This window comes from Aptenodytes patagonicus, chromosome 2 (assembly GCF_965638725.1).
Source record: "Aptenodytes patagonicus chromosome 2, bAptPat1.pri.cur, whole genome shotgun sequence".
Taxonomy (NCBI): Eukaryota; Metazoa; Chordata; class Aves; order Sphenisciformes; family Spheniscidae; genus Aptenodytes; species Aptenodytes patagonicus.
In genome coordinates this window covers 56,796,825-56,816,451 of record NC_134950.1, presented here as the reverse complement: position 1 = coordinate 56,816,451, position 19,627 = coordinate 56,796,825, and the positions used below count along the sequence as shown (strand labels likewise).

At 42.0% G+C, this 19,627-nt stretch overlaps 1 protein-coding gene across 10 annotated transcripts in view; it reads right to left on the bottom strand.

Annotated features, from left to right (window-relative positions):
* The window catches only part of PTPRM (protein tyrosine phosphatase receptor type M), a 492,832-nt gene extending 485,293 nt beyond the window's left edge, over positions 1–7,539 (bottom strand). For 6 of the 10 annotated variants that reach the window (XM_076329943.1, XM_076329944.1, XM_076329945.1 and 3 more), the window contains exon 1: positions 7,071–7,538. In XM_076329943.1, the coding sequence (XP_076186058.1) occupies positions 7,071–7,143 (73 nt within the window). In that variant the 5' untranslated portion in view covers positions 7,144–7,538. Of the gene's footprint in view, positions 1–7,070 lie in introns of all 10 variants that reach the window. The other 4 variants (XM_076329941.1, XM_076329942.1, XM_076329946.1 and 1 more) reach the window with 1 other exon arrangement.
* Positions 7,540–19,627: the final 12,088 nt, after the last annotated feature.

Sequence of the window (19,627 nt, the reverse complement as noted above, 5' to 3'; positions counted from 1 at the left end):
GCTAAAGTGATGAAAGAGGTAATTAGCTGTTAGTTATTCCAGAGCAAAAACACATTTCTTGTGATTAACAAAACAGTGCTGTAAAAGATTTTTATAATAGCTTAACATTGAAGAAGATTAAAAAACAAAACACAGAAAGGGGGGGTGGTGGGGGAGCCAAACTACCTCTCAAAAAACCCTACTGTAACCAAAACTTACTGCTGTCTAAATCAGGGCAAATTACACATGGGGGAGGCGGGGAGAGGGAAAACAAACACACTCATAAGCAAAATGTTGGTTTTACACCATTCCACAGAAAAAATGTAAAGATTCATTAACATCATTACACTTAATCTTATGTGTAAAGATAATCAACTCTTGCTATGTAAAGCTGTCAGAAGACATAGTTGAGCCTTGAATATATTATTAAAGACAAACGTGTTCAAAACTAAGATGACAAAAATAAGAAAATGTGAATAATTATAAATCCATTTATGTTTTCCAGATGTAATGTAGCTGCCTTTAGGACTTCAGCTTTTCTCCTAGAACATCTTCTCTTCCAGTAAGGTTCATCTCTTACACTTCCAGAAAATGTTATACCTTCCCATCTTTCCCCCCAGACACCCTAATCCTAACCTGTTTTCAGAACTCCTTCCTGCTAATACTGCCATGGTTTTGCCTGAACAAGTGTGGTCATTACTTTGTTTCCTACCATTGCTCCTTATGACTCCACCTCAGACGCTTCTGGCTGAGACGCTTCTTTCCTATTCCCTGCAGCTACTGAGCACAAGTATGTGTTAGAGGCATAAATACACCTTTATTTTTACTGTTATTACTCTCAGAAATCTGGGCATAAAAAAGTCTTCCCTTCGTTTTTAAAGCATATGTGGGGACTTACCCTCTGTACCTCCTCGTAACATTAATGGCTGTCACATGGCTTAAAAACCAACACAACACATTATTCCAAAATCAGTACAGAATTCCACTGACAGCAACATCATTTCTGAAAATAATTATTTTGAATGGGACAGAAAGCTTCTTAATAGGTTGTGAGAAGACATATATCACACAACACTTAAGCTTTTCTTTAAGACAAGGATCAACCAAGATGTAACCTTATCAGATCTCTACAGCAATAAACCCTGCATTTAAACCACCAGGGAAGTACTGACAATTTCTTTGTAATTTCATGCGTTTTATCATGTATTTTTATTATATTAAAGCATTCATTCATCCTTCTGTTAAATACTAACACTGATACTGAAATCAGCCTTTTTACAAATAATCAAAAATTCATTTGTATTATAATCAAACTGGTGCAAACAAGCCACCAATGGATTAAAATTCTCTAGGTCACAAAAATCCAGCATATATTTTCACACCTCCCCAGCTCCAAATACACCTACATTCTCATAAAGCCCAGTTTACAGCCCTTCCTCCTTCTATGCTTACAAAAGTGGATTTAGAGATGCAGCTACACCTAGTGATCAGCAGCAGATCACAGCAGGCAAAACTCATGAAGACACTACAAAAAAATCAGAAAGAAGTATGTGAACATAGTGGGGTGTATAAAGTGACACAGTAAAATTTATTGCTAGACTTTTTTTCCCCCCCCTAAATATATGACCATATGCTCCAAATTGGTTTTGGTTTCTTGAAATCCTTTTTAATACATTGATAACATTACACATTAAATCAGAAATACAGATCTGGAAGTTATCAGCAAAATCAAATGAAATAAAAAGGACTCACAATTTTTCCTACAGAAATTGAGTAGGTAATTCAGCTGCATTCACACACCAACAAACAATTTATTCCTGGCAAGATTTTCAGAACTACTTCTTTACACAAGAGTTGTTAAGTGTGAGCTGAAAGGTTCATAAATGCATGCCATTTTCTGGGGAAACATCTTTAAAACTTAGTGATGTAGCTACCTCCAAGTGTTTGACAGTGATACTAAGGAGCTTTAAACACAAGGGATCTCCCTCTCAAAGGGCATTTCCTTTAGCATAAAGTTGCAACATGTGAAACACAGGATCAGTTCACAGGTCCTGACCCCACATCATCACTGGACTTTGTTCTATCAAGTCTACACCTATTATCTTCCCCTAGCTGAATCTAACGATGCAAACTGAACCGACTGTCTCGGCAGTAAGGTATAAAACTGACCCGGCCACTGGCAACTAGGCTGTTTGACACATTCACTGACCACCTCAGCGTATGAGCAAGCGCATATGAAAAATAAACAATCTCCACATTTTTTCAGGTCAGACTCAAATGACATTAGTGAGATGGAGTTCAGAAGCTTACACGCTCTATCCTAACATGTTTTGTGATTTGCCTGAGGATTTGGTCTCTCTAGCTGTCAATCTAGCAACTTCTGTAAGCAATAAATATATTATTTTTTCATAAATTATTTGCTGCTATATTGTTTCAGGACACTGATTTGTCTTCCTCATGGATTCTGACGACTGCTAAATCATGAGACTAAAAAAACACCACACGATTTTTTTCCACAGTGTTATTACATCCTTGTAATATTTTGTAGGATTTATTTTTAATTTCTAATGAGGTTTCATTACTAACTTTTGACACCAGAACAAGACCAGAATAGCTAAATAAAATAAGTTTAAAAATTCAACCCACATACCCACCACACAGGGGTTTGGGTTTTTTTGACAAACTGTGCCATTTCCAAAGCCCAGACTCTCATTTTTACCTGAAGCATTCTAAACTACATCCCAGTTTACAGGGGAACACAAACTTTATTTCATCTGTCAAAAGTTTAAAAAAAAAAAAAGACATTTAGAAGCTGATTCTTCAACATGCTTCCATTAATTTGCTGGACTATTTTAAATATGAATACTCTTAGGTGTAAAACACAAATCAAGTCATTCACCTATTCACCTGACAGCGAGAAGTTTGGTTTGAGAATCTTCCCCCACAGCTCTCACTGTTTAGGGAGGCCAAGTCCATGCTATGAACTTTAACTGGAATAGTTTTGTTGATGAGCTGACAACTGTGTCAGCCACTAATAAAGCTGCATTTTCACTAGCATATGTTACTTCCCTTAGGAAGTGCAGGAATATGGACTTAATGGATGGGTGGAGATGAAGGAAAGCAGGTGGAATAAGCAATGCAAGCAAAAGCAGAATTTGTTAAAATGAGAGAGAACCACACTTGGAGCTCTTTGCTGCTGAAGTGATCAGAATAGCTACTAAAGACTTCCAAATAGAGATCCTGAATACTCTGACAAATCTCTTTAAACACAGTTAATTATACCAGAAACTTTTTATTTTCAATACATCACTCCGATTGCCAGGAGCTTCATTTCAGCTGGGATAGGACCTATGAAGACTTAACCTATATTCTTTCTTTTCATCTTCCCTCTCTGCAGTCACCAAACATCAACATCATCACAGGAGGTTTCAACTTCAGCATGGCAAACTTCCTCCTTACATCTGTTTTTGGAAAATGTGATTCTTGTTTTTAGAGTGCCTACACCCAAAAATGAACACACATCTATTCAGAATGCAAGTTTTTGTATTTTTAATCCATGAAACAGCTTGAGGACTACTATTCTCTATGTAAAACCTTTACTAGTCACTAGGAAAAGTAATTTTCAATTTTTGTACAGCAGTTTTTCTCCTGTTCTTCTCATAATTGCCACCAGTCCTGGTGCAAAGTTGGTTATGAATGGCCTCCTACAAGCACTTTTAGTCAGTCTGCCCGTCCATTCATATCTCTCTCTCACTGCAATAGGACTCATCCTTTCTCAGAGAAAAAAATAAAGCTTTTAAAACCAGTACCATAAAAAGCGTGTGTTAATATACAACCTTGTCACTTTCCATAGCAAAAGAGAATGTAACAGCCAAATAATAGCCCTCCCTCGGTCACATTCAGGTTATAAGCAAGAAGCACCAATTTCAGAATTCAGGCTGTGTGCAAATTTACATTTATCTGAACACGATGCCTTCATAAAAACACAATTTCTGAGTTCTATTACACATCTCTTTGCCTTCAATTTCAGTTCCCCATTTTGGTATTTGACAGAACTCATCTCATTCAGACCCTTCATTTTATTGTAAGACCTAATATTTAGGTTTACAATGTCCCTTCTAACTTTCCACATCTCTCTGTTTGACCTAAATCCCTTACAGAAGTAGATTGCTTTCCCTAGCCTGAATAATCTACCAAGGAAATGGAAGAAGGAACATGGTGGAGTCAGGTGGCATTTCATATGACAGGAACACCACATTTCAGGAACTTTTCTAATATTAGCATTCAGTCTTCACATGAGACCACTTAATAACATTTATGTTAAAATTATAAACAAAACCAGCTGAATTAGGTGTGCTACAGTTTCTCAGAAAGAAACAACAAAAAAAACCTAAACACAAAACTACTCTTGCAGAAAGACCCCAGCTACTTTTAAAAACTTAAGCAGCATTGTCCATTTAAGACAATGTTTTCAGTAACATCTCTCGAATTCAAATTCTTGAGATCATTTGCTTCTTGAACTGATGAATCCAGAATTTTAAATTCTTTAGTTAAGGACTCGGAGAAAATCTTATTGTTATTAACTGTTAAGCTGCTTTCAAAAGATTACTTGAAGCTTCCAGGCCTTAAAAAGCCAAGAACTGATCTTTCAGTAAGATTATTTTCTAAATAAGAAACTCAAATAAAACAATAGCTGACGGTAATGTTAGAACCAATCTCTGTAAAACAAATCAGTCATTTTAGAAAAGAATAAAAATTTAAATGGAACTATAAATGCCAAAGATTACTTAACTCACCCACTGCTATTCTTTGCTTAGACCATGTGTGGAGTTGGCTTTGTTTCTTTTTTCTTTGTTTTTAAACTTTTTATAGGTTAGTCATATAACTCCTGACTGCAACAAGGGACAGCTATTACAAAAGATAACTACCCAACTCAAGGATGGATTTTTCTGTAATTTAGTTTCTATGACACTGATGCATCAAGCTTCTAACAAAAGCAACAGTAATTTTTTTTTCCCCCCAAGCAAAAATGACTCCCAGGCACAGACTTCAAATGGTAAAGTACAAAAATGGAAATTTCATCAATTTTGTTCTGAGTGCCAAGAATCACTATTAAAAAAAAAAGAAATCTGTACATGCATCCTCACAAATAATCTTTACATTCAATATTTAGCGTACATGTATATATGCACACATGGGGAAAAAGGAGGCCAGATTCTGCATCCCGTGACATCCTTTGCAATCTCACCGAAGTGCGTAAATTGCAGCCTGTTTTTCAGTACTTCAGAAGGGTTGGAATCGCACCTTTTGAATAACTGTATGCACAAGTCATCTGCAAATTGTTTGTGGTTTATATCACAGTTCTTTCCACAGTGTGCAGCAATAGAAATGAACACAACAGATACAAATCTAACACTAATGTGGGATTGTTCTTCAGCAACACGAACAGCACTTAAATGCTGACCCTAGTATAGTATCAGCATATCGCACGCACAAGTCATTTAAATATCCAGGAGAAGAAGAGTCTCCCCAGCTTAACTTTAAACAAGAAGTAAGACAGTTCACGCAGGTCAGCAATGAGTTACAGATTTATCTTAATAGAGCAAGAGCTCTCACTGAAGTCTGGACACTAGACTTCCAATATTAATGAGTTATAGGGCTAATATACATGAGTTCAGTTGCATAATTCACTACAGATCATAGCTTCATCCTAACATGAGCATTTGGAAAAGATTCAATCGTTGTTATATATCACGTCGGTACAAAACATTTTTCTGCTCAGGGATCTTCTGTCTTATCTGCAGTAAAAACGTTAGAGACAAATTAGGGGAAATGCAACTACGTATAGAAAAGGTCCCTGGAACCTAACATAAAACCAGAATTCTTTAGTTTTTTAAAAAAAAGTTTTAAAACAGACCACCAATTCCTAGCCGTAAAACTTGGTTTAGCTATAGTGCTGCATAGAAGCAACATGTAATATACAAAATATAAACTATTCTGCAGCCTGAGCAACAAGGAAAGTCAAAAGTATTGCTTCCCACCAGATCAAAGCACACTTCGCATGAACTGAAGACCAGATGTCTTCAATTTAACGTGCTTTTCAGTTGTACGCACTTCATGTTAGGAACAAAACAAACAAAAAAACCCTGAAGTTACTCTTTGCAGTGAAGCACACAGAACTATTTCACAATCCAAATTTCTGTCTAAAATTATGGGTTTCTTCAACATATAAATAGGACAGGGGTGCACGCACAGGACTCGAGACCAAGATAACCATCTTGGTCTAGGACTTCAGGGAACAGAAAAACGCTTTGATGAAGCGCTTTGCCGGGCTCTTCGCTAGACGTGAATCCTGACACCTCGCAGCGGCAGGCAGCTTCTGCCCTGCCCTCCGAGGCGACGATTTGGGGGGCTACAGAAAACGACGGGCCGGGGCTTTACCTCCAGCTCTACCGGCGTTTTACAGCCGCACCTACGGGCAGCGCGGAAGGCGGGGAGCTCCGGGGACGGCGGCGGCCAGCGAGGAGGAACCGGCGGGGCGAGGCAGGCAGGGCGGCGGGGCACCCACCGGCACCTCCGGGGAGCACCGCAAGTTCTCCTCACCCCTTGCCAGCTCCGCCGCCGGGCGGAGCGGCGGCGGCGGCCCAGCGGTGGCTCACCTCGCCCCTCCGCCTCCCGCGCCGGGGCAGCGGGAAACTTTCGGCAAGTCGGCGGCGGAGAAACGCCGGAGCGAGCCCGAGTCCCGCCCGTCCCTCCAGCCCTGCCCTCGGGCTGCCGAGCCTCTCCAGCCTCTCTCCCTTCCCCTCAGCGCCCTTGCCGTCAGGGCACAGGGGCGCAAACCTAACGGCATCCCGCCGCCGCCGCCTCCTCCGGACACTTCCCCCCCCCCCCCCTCCCCGCGCCATGTACGCAGCGGCTCCGAAGTGTCAGCCCCCCCGGGGGGGGCGGGGAGGAAAAAAAAAAAAGAAAAACAAAAAACCAAACCAAAACCTAACCGACTCCGAAATCGCAACGCTTCCCCCCTTGCCCCTCCGCCGCCCCCTCCCGCGGGAGGGCTGCCCGGCCCTGGGGCAGGCGAGGCGGCTCCTTACCTGTGAACGTTTGCGCTCCCGCCGCCAGCAAAAGTCCGGCCAAAGTAACCAGGCAAGTTCCAACTTTCCCCATATTTCCACCCCTTCCTGCTCCGGATCCAACAAAGTGCCAAAGTGTTTGCCAAAGTAGGAGGCGCCCCTCTCGCCCCCCTCCAGTCAGTGGGGCAGGCGGGGAGGGGGAAGACGGACGCCCCCACTTGGTGCCCCGCGGGCTGTCTTCTCCTCCTCGCCCTCTCTTCGCTTTTAAGGACAGGGAAAGAGGGGTGCGAAGTGGCCGGGGGCTGCCTGCCTTCCTCCGGCCGCGCCGCTGCTCTCGCCCCAGGGGCCGCGCCGCCTCCCCGCGCGGACGCCCCACGCCTTCCGCGCCGCTCGCCTCCCCCGGTGCCCGGGGGGGGCACCCTTAATCCCGGAGTCTCTTCGCCCGGCGCGGCCGTTACTCCCGGCTTAGCTCGGCTCCCTGACTGACTCGCGGTTCCCCCCGGCAGGCAGGCAGGCTAAAGGGAGCGCGGAAAGTCACGCCCAGCCGCCGGCGCCGCCGCTCTCCCCCGCTAGAGGGCGAGGCGGCGCGGGCTCGCAGCGGCGGGGCGCCGCTGACAGGATTTCGGTTACGGCCGTCGCCTGCGGAGGCGAAACGCTCGAGTCTCCTTCCCGCCGCCCCCCCTCGCTGCCCCGAGAGCGGCTTTGTTTGCAGAGGAGGTGGCTCCGTGCCTGGCAGGACGATGTCGAAAGTTCCCAGACAGCGGGGGAGAGAAGGAGGAACCGAAAAAAAAAAAAAAATGAAGAAAAAATCTCAACGAAGCGTCTCGGCAACTTTGTCGCAGGCCGGCCCCGGCGAGAGCTGCAGCCGCTGAAGTTGGGGCCGCCGCGGCTACCTGTCTCGCCGGGACGGGGCCCTGAGGGAACGGCTGCCGCCGCCCCGAGCAGCCCGGCCTTGGGGCAGCGGCCTCGCTCTGCCCGCGCCCCCGCCCCACCGCTCTGGCGCTGCTCCGAGGCACCGGGACAGGGAAGGATAAATATAACAGAGGGGGAAAGCGCTGGCTTTTCATAATCGTTTTGTTTTGTTTTTACAGACAATGTGGAGTCTGTCGGAAGAATTTGTTCGAGGCCACTACGCAGTCTTTCGCGAAAACCGCAAGCATAAAAGCCCTGCCCTCACAGCGAAAGGCTGATACTGGAAGGAAATTAAGATGTAAATGGAGTTCTCCGGGCTGGCGAGCGGCACTGTGTTGTAAATAAATTGCTTCTCATTCGTGTGCTGCTAATTAATAAAACTTCAGGTCCTTGCCCAGCCCTCAGTTACAGCCACCCTTCGCCCCTCCGGAGCATTTCGGAGCGGCTGGGAAGGGCGGAAGGTGGGAAGGGACCTCTGGAGATCGCCCAGTCCGGCACCCCGGCTCAGAGCAGGGTCGCAGCTTTTACTCCTGTGAGTGGAGAATGACGTCATGAATTGGCAGGGTTAGATAGTGAATGATGGAAGTAAAATCACGTTAAAATGGCAGTTACCTTTCATTATTCGCAGTCTGCTACTTCTGGCATTTATCTCTACGTTGTGTATGAAATACAGCTGTTTGACAATCTTTTGCACTTTGGGGCTTTGGCTCCTGGTGTCCAAGATGCTGCAAGGATGTGTTTATTGGTTTCAAACCAGTTCTTTCTAAATTGGACTTCTAGAGGTGGAAATATTTTTGTTGACTATCATTTTCAATGAAAGCTTTCTTTTTATTTCGAGTGCAAGTGTGGCCAAATATAATGCCTATTTATTTCCCTGGGGGTTACAAATAAAACGGTAAAAACGAGAACCTAGATAATGCTGCAATTTAGGGTTTGAGCTGGCAAACACAAACATAAGAGCTCAGGTTCTAGGTTCTCATTTTTCTCCAGCACAGCTCCTCTGTTTTCTATGCTACTCTCATATATAGTTAGCCGGCTTCACTCGCGTTTCGACTGAAGTCTTGATGCTACCCATCCCCCATATGGTAGTGCGAGTTACAACATATTAATGATTTGTGCATATTTTGTATTATTTTAACATGTAATACATCATCTTCAAACTTAGGCACACAGCTGTATCATTTCCAGTGATCGCTCAACCATGCTGTTGTCAGGACACTGCTCTATTATGTTTTTGCTAATGCATTTGTTGTGTGATGCAATCTTCACGAAGGGACGTGAACTTTTTGATGTGTGGGGGTAAGGCAGCTACCTCAAAAGTTAACGCAAGGGGGCAGAATAGCATTAATTGTTGTGTTTCCTTGACGTCAGACTTTTGAATTGTGAGCATTCTCTTCGCTTATTATTTGCCTGGAACTTCCCAGTCTTCTCCCCGAAAAAAGTTACCTTAAGTCCACAAAGCTTTGATAACCTTGGGTTATGTTGCAATAAAAATTCTCATTTTTTTATTTTACAATTTTTTCCTGCGTGCATAATTTATGCAAATTTTATGTTCTATAAAAGCTGCAGTTACAGCCTCTGAAAATTAGAAACTATAGCTGCTCTTGAAAGTGTTACGTTTGTAACTACAAAACTGTTAAAAAACTCCTCAAGAAGTCTCATAACGAATTTAACTTACAGTAAATTTAACTTTAAATTTAACTAGCTAGTGTCTTCTAGTAGATCTGTCAGTAAAAATCCAGAAATGAAGAGTTAAACCAGTGTTTATGCTAATGGTGACTCCTCTCTAGGTTCACAATGTCCAGACACACATAAAATTGTATCTCTGATCAGCCAATGTCAATCCTAACACAGTGTGGTAAAGTATCATGTTCAGACACATAACGTTAACTCTCAACCCCATCTTTGTTACAGTGAATCGAAAAACCCACGCCTATATCCACAGCTATCTAGTGTTAGCGTAGTGAAGGTGAGGTAGAAAGTGACGGCGTTCTGTGGATTACAGAAGAGCATGTAAGAGTGTTTGGTCACAGTTACAGTAGGAGTAAGACTAAAGTGCTTGACCTTCAAAGACATAACCATTCTGCTTTAATTACAGTCAATCTAAGAAACGGTTAAGCTCTGGGGAACAGCTAAACCAACAAGAACAATAGAAAACACAGGTCATGCATGGCTGATCAGGAATTGTTAGCTGTTTCGCTGAGTTTTAGTCCTGGAGCGTGTATGAAAACAGTCCAGAAACACTACAAAAAAGAACTAGAGCGTCAAGAAAACGCTAGACAAAAGCCACAGGTTCTCTAGTGGTTTGATTCCAGGAATGCCTTCAAGAGAGTTCGTTAAGCTGTGGCTGGAAAGGGGATTGGAAGCATTTGAAAAAAAAACCCCAACTACTTTGCTGATTGTTTCTTACTGACAAACAGATACTTTGCATCTGTTCTTGAACTGGATCACCTCAAAGAAACTCCTGGTTACAGTTCCCTATATACACACACTTCAGCGTAGGAACATAGAAGATCACAAATGTAATTACTCCTGCTGAAAGGAGTCAAAGAATGAGACAGTAAGACGTGGAGTAAGGAGAAAAAATAATCTGGAAGTTGTCATAACTATTTTCTAGATTTTAATGTACATCAATAGGAAATGCACACAACCAGCCTTCATTGCAAAGTTTTTGTTTTATTTTTAAATACAGAATTTGTATCTATCCCACTGGGGAAAATTAAAGAACCTGATGATAAATTATGAATTACACTGTTTATTACACAAACTTGACTGGCTCAGCTGCCATCTCCCTGCTAATCATTCTCTTGCAGATCCATTTCCAATATTCCAGAGCTCTGAGCTACTTCTGACAAATGACTTTTGAAAATTCCAGACTGATAGAGAACTGTGAGTATTACCGGTTAGAGAGGTCTGAGGTCCAAATACTTACTGTAATGTGGAAACAGAAGTACTTGACCGATGTCAAGGAAAAGTTCTTAGGATAGGCATACATATATGCTTAACAATTGCATATATTTTGTGTTTATCTAAATAGCTGTTACCTTTCCTTTAAGGCGCTAATGATATTCACAATGCTATTCATTCTATATTACTGGCAAAAGAACAAGTAAACATATCTCAAATTCCATAAGACATCAAGGCCATCCTGCATAATCCGTAGCATGAAGTCAGCCTTCCTATAATGATACAAAGCGGGAACACTCTCTTGCTCATGTTACAGCACAAATAGAAAAGTGAAGACTCGTATTCGAATATTGGAGGAAGGCCCAAACATCCTGCCTTTTTTTGACCTGTGACAATGCTGATTAAGTGGCCAAGAATGTGGGCTACAGGGCTGTCACCTGATCTTTTGGATCAGTAGCAGATAACCTCACTCTCGCAGCTCAAAGCTATTTTTTGCACTACAGGCTAGTCAGACAAGAATGATTTTTCACTAGCCCACTCCATCTTGTTCTAAAGCTCTGACAGACAAAATTTCATGAGTCTTTCAATGACACTACTGTTTAAATATGATGAAAAAGTAATTTTCTTCACAGGACGGGCACATTTCCTTAGTTAAGTACAGCTAATAAGCAAAAGTAGGATGTGCTTTGTTAGAAGACAGACAGACAATGATTCCAATTCTCTATTTTTATCAAAGCTACTTCTCTGCTACAGTGAAATTCCAGAGCCAATCCTTGGCCAGGAGGACCACTCAAGAAAAATCACATCATCTCTGTAGGTCGAGGGAGAATATGCCAAACCTAAAAGGTTTTTTTCCATTTGTTACTCTTTCTTCTTAAATACAGAGCAACATACTCTCCTTTGCCAGTGTTCACTTATCTTTAGGTAGCTTTATCTTCTAACCCAGATTTTTACTGATACTTTTCACCTTTTCGCTGCTGATTTTTTGTCAAAAGCTTCAAAAAGAAAGAAAATGTGCTTATCTATGTGCCAGGATTTATTGATTGCATTGTATTAAATTATATTCTATTTCATAATGTTTAATACATCTATATCCATAGATGCTGTAAAGGTTTCATTTGTTACTGAAGAGCTATTTCAGTGATAAATGTAGTGTTCTGAATAAATCTTCTAGTGTTTATTCAAAAAGTCAGGTGTGCCCCTTTTTTTTTTTTTTTGAGGGGTATGGTGAGGACACAGTAGTGTCCTTAAAAGTTCACATCCACCCCATACCCTGTCTTTCCCTGCCTCCGAGGAACAACAGAGAACTCCTTGGAGTCTAAGGTCAATCTAAACCAGCTGCAAAGGTTGCTGCATACAAAATGTTCCATCTTCAGTAGAGGCTCATCATCTTTCCTGCTTATTGCTGCTGGGGTTTGCTGGCACTGGAATTGATCCCTGGTCATTCATTTGGCACTGAGGTGCGCTAATCACAACTGTGGCTGCTCCCTATCAGATATTGTCATGTGTAATTTTATGACTGCCTGCTTTTTTTTTTTTTTTTTTTTTTTTTGGTGCTGCTAATGATTTGTGCAAGGGACGATAACAATCCATTTTGTACCAAGGGCACCTTGCCTTATTCACCTGTTCACTCTGAAGTTTGGGGTTATAAAAGCCAAAGTCCTCTTTGCTTCCATTTGTTGAAAAACCAACATTTTTGATGATAACTGAGGAAATTCTACATGGTCACTCCTGGCCATGATATTAAACCATGGCTGGGACTTGAAAGAGAACACACATCCAGATCTTTGGAAAAAAAGTATTTAAAAGACTAGAGAGAAACAATCTTTAATCAGAAGTTGTTGAAATAGAAGTGAGAAAAAGGTCTGAAGTATCCAAGGAAAACAGTGGGGGACCTTTAGGATCTGAATGTCAGGAGGGGAGCAAAGAGCAACAGTTGGCGCTTGTACAGAGATGGTTACTGCTAGTTCAAACCCAAGAGCAAATATTGTGGAAGAGTATCTATTTCATAATCTCACACTTTGCTATAGTAAGATGGATAAGACAGAGTGTAGCCTAGGCAGGTAGAAGCTTGTAAACATAAAAAGTTTAACTCTATATGCAATGCTGTTTCTTCTGCTGGAAGCAAAGTTTTTGATTCCATGATCAACATAGTCTCCTTCTACCCACACATGTGATTTGTATGGACAAGGAAGAACATGTACCTCATACCAGGTTGTGTTTGATGCATTTTGATGTCTGCGAGCCAAATCCTGTCTTGTCTTCTGATCGTCAACATTTTATTAGAAATCTATTGTGTTTAACAATCTACAAAGACTTAAAACCACTTTGGCTTTTAACTCTACTCTTAAAAATATTTTATCGCTGTATAGTATATGTGAGAAGCAGGCCTCTTCAAACTTTAACTTTCTGCCAGGGAATAGAAAGGGTCAGCTGCTCCCTAAAGGATGGGATGCCAGGAGCTGAGTGCAGTAACACCTCCCAGCAGGAGAGGGGCCAGGGGTCTGAACCACCAGACCCAGCAAGGTAAGCAGGTGTATCGAGTTTGCGTGGCAAGGTTTTGGTAGCAGGGAGACTACAGGGGTGGCTTCTGTTAGAAGCTGCTAGAAGCTTCCCCTATGTCCAATAGAGCTGATGCCAGCTGGCTCCAAGAGGGACACGCCATTGGCCAACACTGAGCCCATCAGCGATGGTGGTAGCGCCTCTGTGATAACTTGTTTAAGATGGGGAAAAAGTTGCTGTACAACAGCAATTGGAGCCAGAGAGAAGAGTGAGAATAGGTGAGAGAAACAACTCTGCAGACACCAAGGTCAGTGAAGAAGGAGGGGGAGGAGGTGCTCCAGGCACCAGAGCAGAGATTCCCCTGCAGACCATGGAGGTTAATGGTGGAGCAGATATCCACCTGCAGCCCGTGGAGGACCCCACACCAGAGCAGGTGGATGCCTGACGGAGGCTGTGACCCCATGGGAAGCCCATTCTGGAGCAGGCTCCTGGCAGGACCTGTGGACCCATGGAGAGAGGAGCCCACACTGGAGCAGGTTTGCTGGCAGGACTTCTGACCCCATAGGGGACCCACGCTGGAGCAGTCTGTTCCTGAAGGACTGCACCCTGTGGATGGGACCCATGCAGTTCATGAAGAAGGAACTGCAGCCCGTGGGAAGGACTCACTTTGGAGAAGTCCGTGGAGGACTGTCTCCCATGGGAGGGACCCCACGCTGGAGCAGGGGAAGAGTGTGAGGAGGAAGGAGCAGCAGAGACAACATGTGATGAACCAACTGCAACCCTCATTCCCCATCCCTCTGTGCTGCTGGTGGGGAGGAGGTAGAGAAAATTGGGAGTGAAGTTGAGCCTGGGAAGAAGGGAGGGGTCGGGGGAAGGTGATTTTAAGATTTGGTTTTATTTCTGACTACCCTAGTCTGATTTGATTGGTAATAAACTAATTTCCCCGAGTCGAGTCTGTTTTGCCTGTGATGGTAATTGGTGAGTGATTTCTCCCTGTCCTTATCTCGACCCACGAGCCTTTCATTTTATTTTCTCTCCGCTGTCCAGTTGAGGAGGGGGAGTGATAGAGCGGCTTTGGTGGGCACCTGGCATCCAGCCAGGTCAACCCACCACAGCAGGGCAGGCCAGGAGAGCATGGCTAGATTCAACCAAGGCTCCAGATCATCGGGCAAGTTCACAGTGATGAGGCAGGTCTGAGATGAAGCCAGGAAGACAATCTACAGGTCAGGATTAGGATCATGTTTGTTGATCACCAAACAGGTCCACAGTGATAAGACAGGTCCAAGATCAATCTCAGAAGTCAACCCACAGGTTGGGGCCTGGGTCAACACTGTCTGTGAGCAGACACATGGAGACCAGTGTTCCTACAGCATAGGTCCAGCAGAGACTGAAGGCCCCAGGGTGAGCTGAAATGAGACTCCAGGGATGACTGGGCAGAGGGTGTGGGTGGATGCCCCAGGTGAGGCTGATCAGGGCCATTAAGGCTTATTAGTACACTCAGACCATCTTGCTTTCCACCTATGCATCTTCAAATATATTACATGGCTTTTAATATTTTTTTTAGCTTCCCATACCTTGTAAAGAAAAGTATCTTCACTGTTCTTTTACTACTTGTTCTTAGCTTCTCCCAAAATGCATGTGTCCTTAGCTGTGTCTCTGTCATCAATATCAGGAGGTACATATAGGAGACGAGAGCAAAATAGTTCTAATACCTAATACTGTTAAACAAACACCTACTTATGCCAACTGAGAGTGTATAACCTTCAGATTTGTGTATGGCTGGGTAGGATTGGTCAGGAGCAGAAAGAAACAGAAACACAGGATTGATCAAATGCAAATACTTGCAAATATTCATATATTCAGTCTTCAAAGTCTGTACAAATACAGACTGTAATATCATCTTTGTCACTCGTTGCTTTGATCTTGTCATTCATCTGGGTTAACATCCTTTTCTATTACAAATTTAGGCTTAATTTCATTGTCTTCAAAGTTTTGTACTGTTCTACCTCTCCCTACTCATTTGAACTTCAAGTTGCTATTCTTTCTTTTCAGTGCTTCTATAATCAACCGTGTCAAGGAATGAGACCAGAAGAATCAAAATTTAGCAGACAAGCACTGTGAAGTAAGCTAACTTCTCAGTCGTCCAAGACAGAGTAATTGTTCCAAAATAAATTAACATTTATTACATAATAGAAGGAACACACACTGAGTTATACCAGCAGAGCTATAGCATTATATTTTTTCTGCTAAAAATATTCTAGTCCATCCCTCTCCATAGATAAACCCTTTTCCAGAATGGGTTTCTCTACAGGCTCCCATCAGATGGAACATTCCCTTTAATAGTAATCCCTCGAAATACTTGACAAAAGTTTGTTTTTCAGATGTCTTCATATTAGGCAGAGGACTGAAGCAGACAACCGGAATAGTAATGTCTGATGCCATCAGTGCTGACATTGACTGATCGTATCTGTGAGAGCCCTTCAGATAGTGTCTCCAGTTAGGAGAACATATTTCTGACATCTTGGGTTCATTCCACCAAAAATGCACAGAAGCAAAAGCCAACTGAAAAACCATATCCAATATAAGGTTAGTTTTCTTTCTGCCTGTAGACTTGTCTTGAGTTTGTTCACTCACATATATTTTTCTTCAATAGGTCTGAATTAGCATCAGATAATAGTAGCTGTGCCTTGGCATAAGATTAAGTTTTTTCCAAAAGTTCATTTACAGCTAATTAGGAGTTTGTGAAACAGAAGTGAAGTATGCAGCCTCTTCGTTTCTGTTCATGGGTCTTAAAAACAGTCACTGATGGATGGAATTAGAATTCCTTCTGCCTCTTCATTACTAACTCTTATTTACCAATGTAGCATTCGGTTGTCAACAGCACCTCTAGACAACTTCATACTATTCCTTTGATGCAGTTGTTGTATGAGATGCATGAGATGTTATTAGATTGGATCCTATTGGAACATGAAGTTAACATTTTTTTCCTACAGTTGTAGTTGAATGGAAGGAAGAGCGCTTTGTATCTTGCACTTGTCTTTCAACAAAAAAAAAATTTTTTTTTTCCCAAGAAGTCTACTTTAACAACAATTTATACTGTTGCAAAACACTGCGATACCATCTCATCAGAGGCAATACTGAGCAGGCAGACACAGTAGTCAGTGATGCAGAATCCATCAAAGAGGCAGCATATGAGCATAGATGTAAGTACAACCTCTCACACCACCACCTGTGCTGACTGCAGGTTTTTACCTTAATATGTTAAAAAGTTGTTGATAAGTAAATTATATGTTATAATGATGACAACCCTAAATTATGCAGTTTGTGTTAGTCATTTGTAGAATTTATTTCAAATTTGTGTATTTGAAAGTATTTTAAGATCTTTTGGAAAAATGGTAATAATGGGTCAGGGGAAGCACTACAAAATTGAAAGGTTCACATGTAAAATCTACTCCTCTTATTTAGTATTTTTTCTGTTTCTTTATTTTCCTTTTTCAATATTTCTGCTTTTTTAGAGAGGGGAGGAATATATTTCGATATACTTATGATTGAATTCTTGTTGGTGTTCGCTTGTGCAGAATGATGAAGAGGCGTGAAAGTTAAATGTGCTTCATACCATCATTTTTTCCTCTTGATTGCTTTCATACCAACAGCAGATGTCCAGTGAAGGGACACAAATATTTCCCTTTAGCAAGTCATTCCACTGAAAATAACGGGAGCTTATTTAAATAGTGTGGCCCTGAGGAGACAAAGGGGGGAGCAAGCACAGGAGAGAATAAGAGCAGAAGTGTACTCAATCAAAGAATGACTTTACTTGCATGCAGTGAAATTTTTTAACAAGTTACACATAATAAAATTAGTAGGAATTCAACTACCCATTGATTTGTTAAAGTCATCGGGAATGATAACTTGAAATTTGCTGTGGCCATGAATGCTATTGATTCTCCTGCTCCGTGCACTATTGTGCTAAAAAATCAATTATTTAATAATTGATTTTATACTAACTGTTGAATTATTTTATTAAGTCTAAATTAAGAATTATGATGGATGTATGTGCTAAAACATAATGCTGAAATGGATTCCTCTCACAAGTTTAAATAACCATTCTGACAAGGCAAGAATGGTTACCAAAATAAAAGCATGATAAATAAAAGTCAGGAAGGCTTTTCAGATGTGGTGAATCATTACATACTACTTTGCTTTTCAAAATGAGTGCTGATCCTGCTGTTGCTTATTGTGTAGAACTTCGATTAAAGTTAATGGGAATTCTATGCACAGGAAAGCTGCAGTGTGGTAGATTTGTTTTTTTTTACCCTCGCACCAGTATTAATGGGAATTACAGGTGTGTTTTGGGGCAAAACCACTACCCATATAAAAAAAAAAAGTCTAGCCACGTTCGAAGGGCTACATAGTAGTATTAGTTATAGCTCTTAAAAAGATGAATCTCTGTGGCAAATGAGACAATGTTGTTTTCTCCCTTCTCCTATGCAGTGATCAGATGCGAGCATTGCTGAGGAAAATTTTCTTATGTCGAGGAACTGACCAGTCATTGCCTGAAGCTATATACTAAGGGTATGTTGTTTCTAGAGACAGATGCTAAATCAGAGGCAATAAGTTTTCATCACAAATCCTCATTTTTATTACCATACGAACAAAGAAAATATACTAAAAGAATACTACTAAAAATGAAGCACCAGCAAGTTATAAAACACCTAGATTAAAACACTTCTATAACTTCAGGGCTATACCTCTGCCAAATTCAAAGGTTCAGGTGCAAACAATGAATTGACAGAGCTCTTCAGAATATAATTGAATGAATTATGCACAATAACCTTTGTGGTCACAAGCATTGCAGATATGAGTTAAAAGTTTCCTAGATTAGAATTTCTCCCTTCTGAGCACCAAACACTGGAATAATCCTTATCATAACTGGAAGTATCTGCTTCTGTCTACCTCTTGTCTACAGAATCTCTGAAATGCCTCAAAACCAGCAATATACAGCTTCTGGAGCAGAGTAACTGGGGAAAAACTCAAAAGGAGAAATCAAAATATTTTTGCTTTTTCATGATCACACTAGTAGAACAAGAAGCCTGTGCCTGATGTGTCTGCCTTAACACTTTCACCAGTAGTACTGTTCCTATTTGATAAAGTTCTGCTTCCAGTGAAATCAGTAGTAACAGCACAGCTCTCTCAGCACTTACGCTGCATTTCAGGATACTAACCACCATCCTAACCTTGTGACAGCTCCTCATTGTCCATACTGATTTTGCTATGCAGCTGTGCAGAGATGAGGCAAAGATGGACATGAAAGGCCGGGCTGAGGCCTATTTGGTCTCTTCATACAGAGGAAAACACACAGGGCTCCTGAACCCCGTGAGTTCACCATCGTGACTTACGGGAGCTACTGCATTTTGGTGACTAAGAAGCTACTTGAAGCAGATGACCAGCATGCTCTGGCCGAACAATGTCAAGATGAGAATAAGGAGCAATAGGCTGCCCAGTTATGCACACAAAAAGGCATGGCTCTGTCCTAAGCCCATTCCCCAAACCGTGGACATCCACCAATGGATGATGGTGGCAATATTCATTCAAAACATCTTTGTGTCATAGTTCACTGTCAGAAGGCCATGCTTTTTGTTGATGTCTTCCTTAGAGCACCTTTATTTTAGTCTCTCTATCTCTGTCATATCTTTCTGCATTCCCTCTTTAGATTGTCTCTCCTATCCTATGAAAGCAGTAGACCAAGCTGTCTGTTGCCACAATTCCAGGAAATATGCTAGTTAATGCTGTACGTCCCTCACTGCTCTCCTGAAAAATTATTCTCCTATCTCCCATTTTGATAAACATTCATTAGTCCTGGATTTTTATTCCCATCAAGTTTGAACAGAGGAAGAAACCCTCCCTACTGACTAGTATCTGTTGTCTCCCATCTAGAGAAAAAGCATTCTCTAACCTGTCACTTGGAGAAAGTCAGTGTGTGGCTTTTTATGTGTGCCTTTTACCTACAGTAGGGCTTCTTTTAGGAGAGATGTTTCTCCTTTGATCCCTCTTGAGTGCCTCCCAGGATAAATGTCGCTAGGACAGTATCTCCTAGCATGAATGGCTCCAGTCCTCACCCTCTGGGCACTTTACAACTCCGTCTCATCCAATTGGTTCTCAGCGGTGCTCACTCTGAACTTGCTGCAGATGTGAAGGAAAGCCCTGCAAAAAACCAAAGCAAACACTGGGCACAAATCTGGAAATGCCTGTGTCATGGC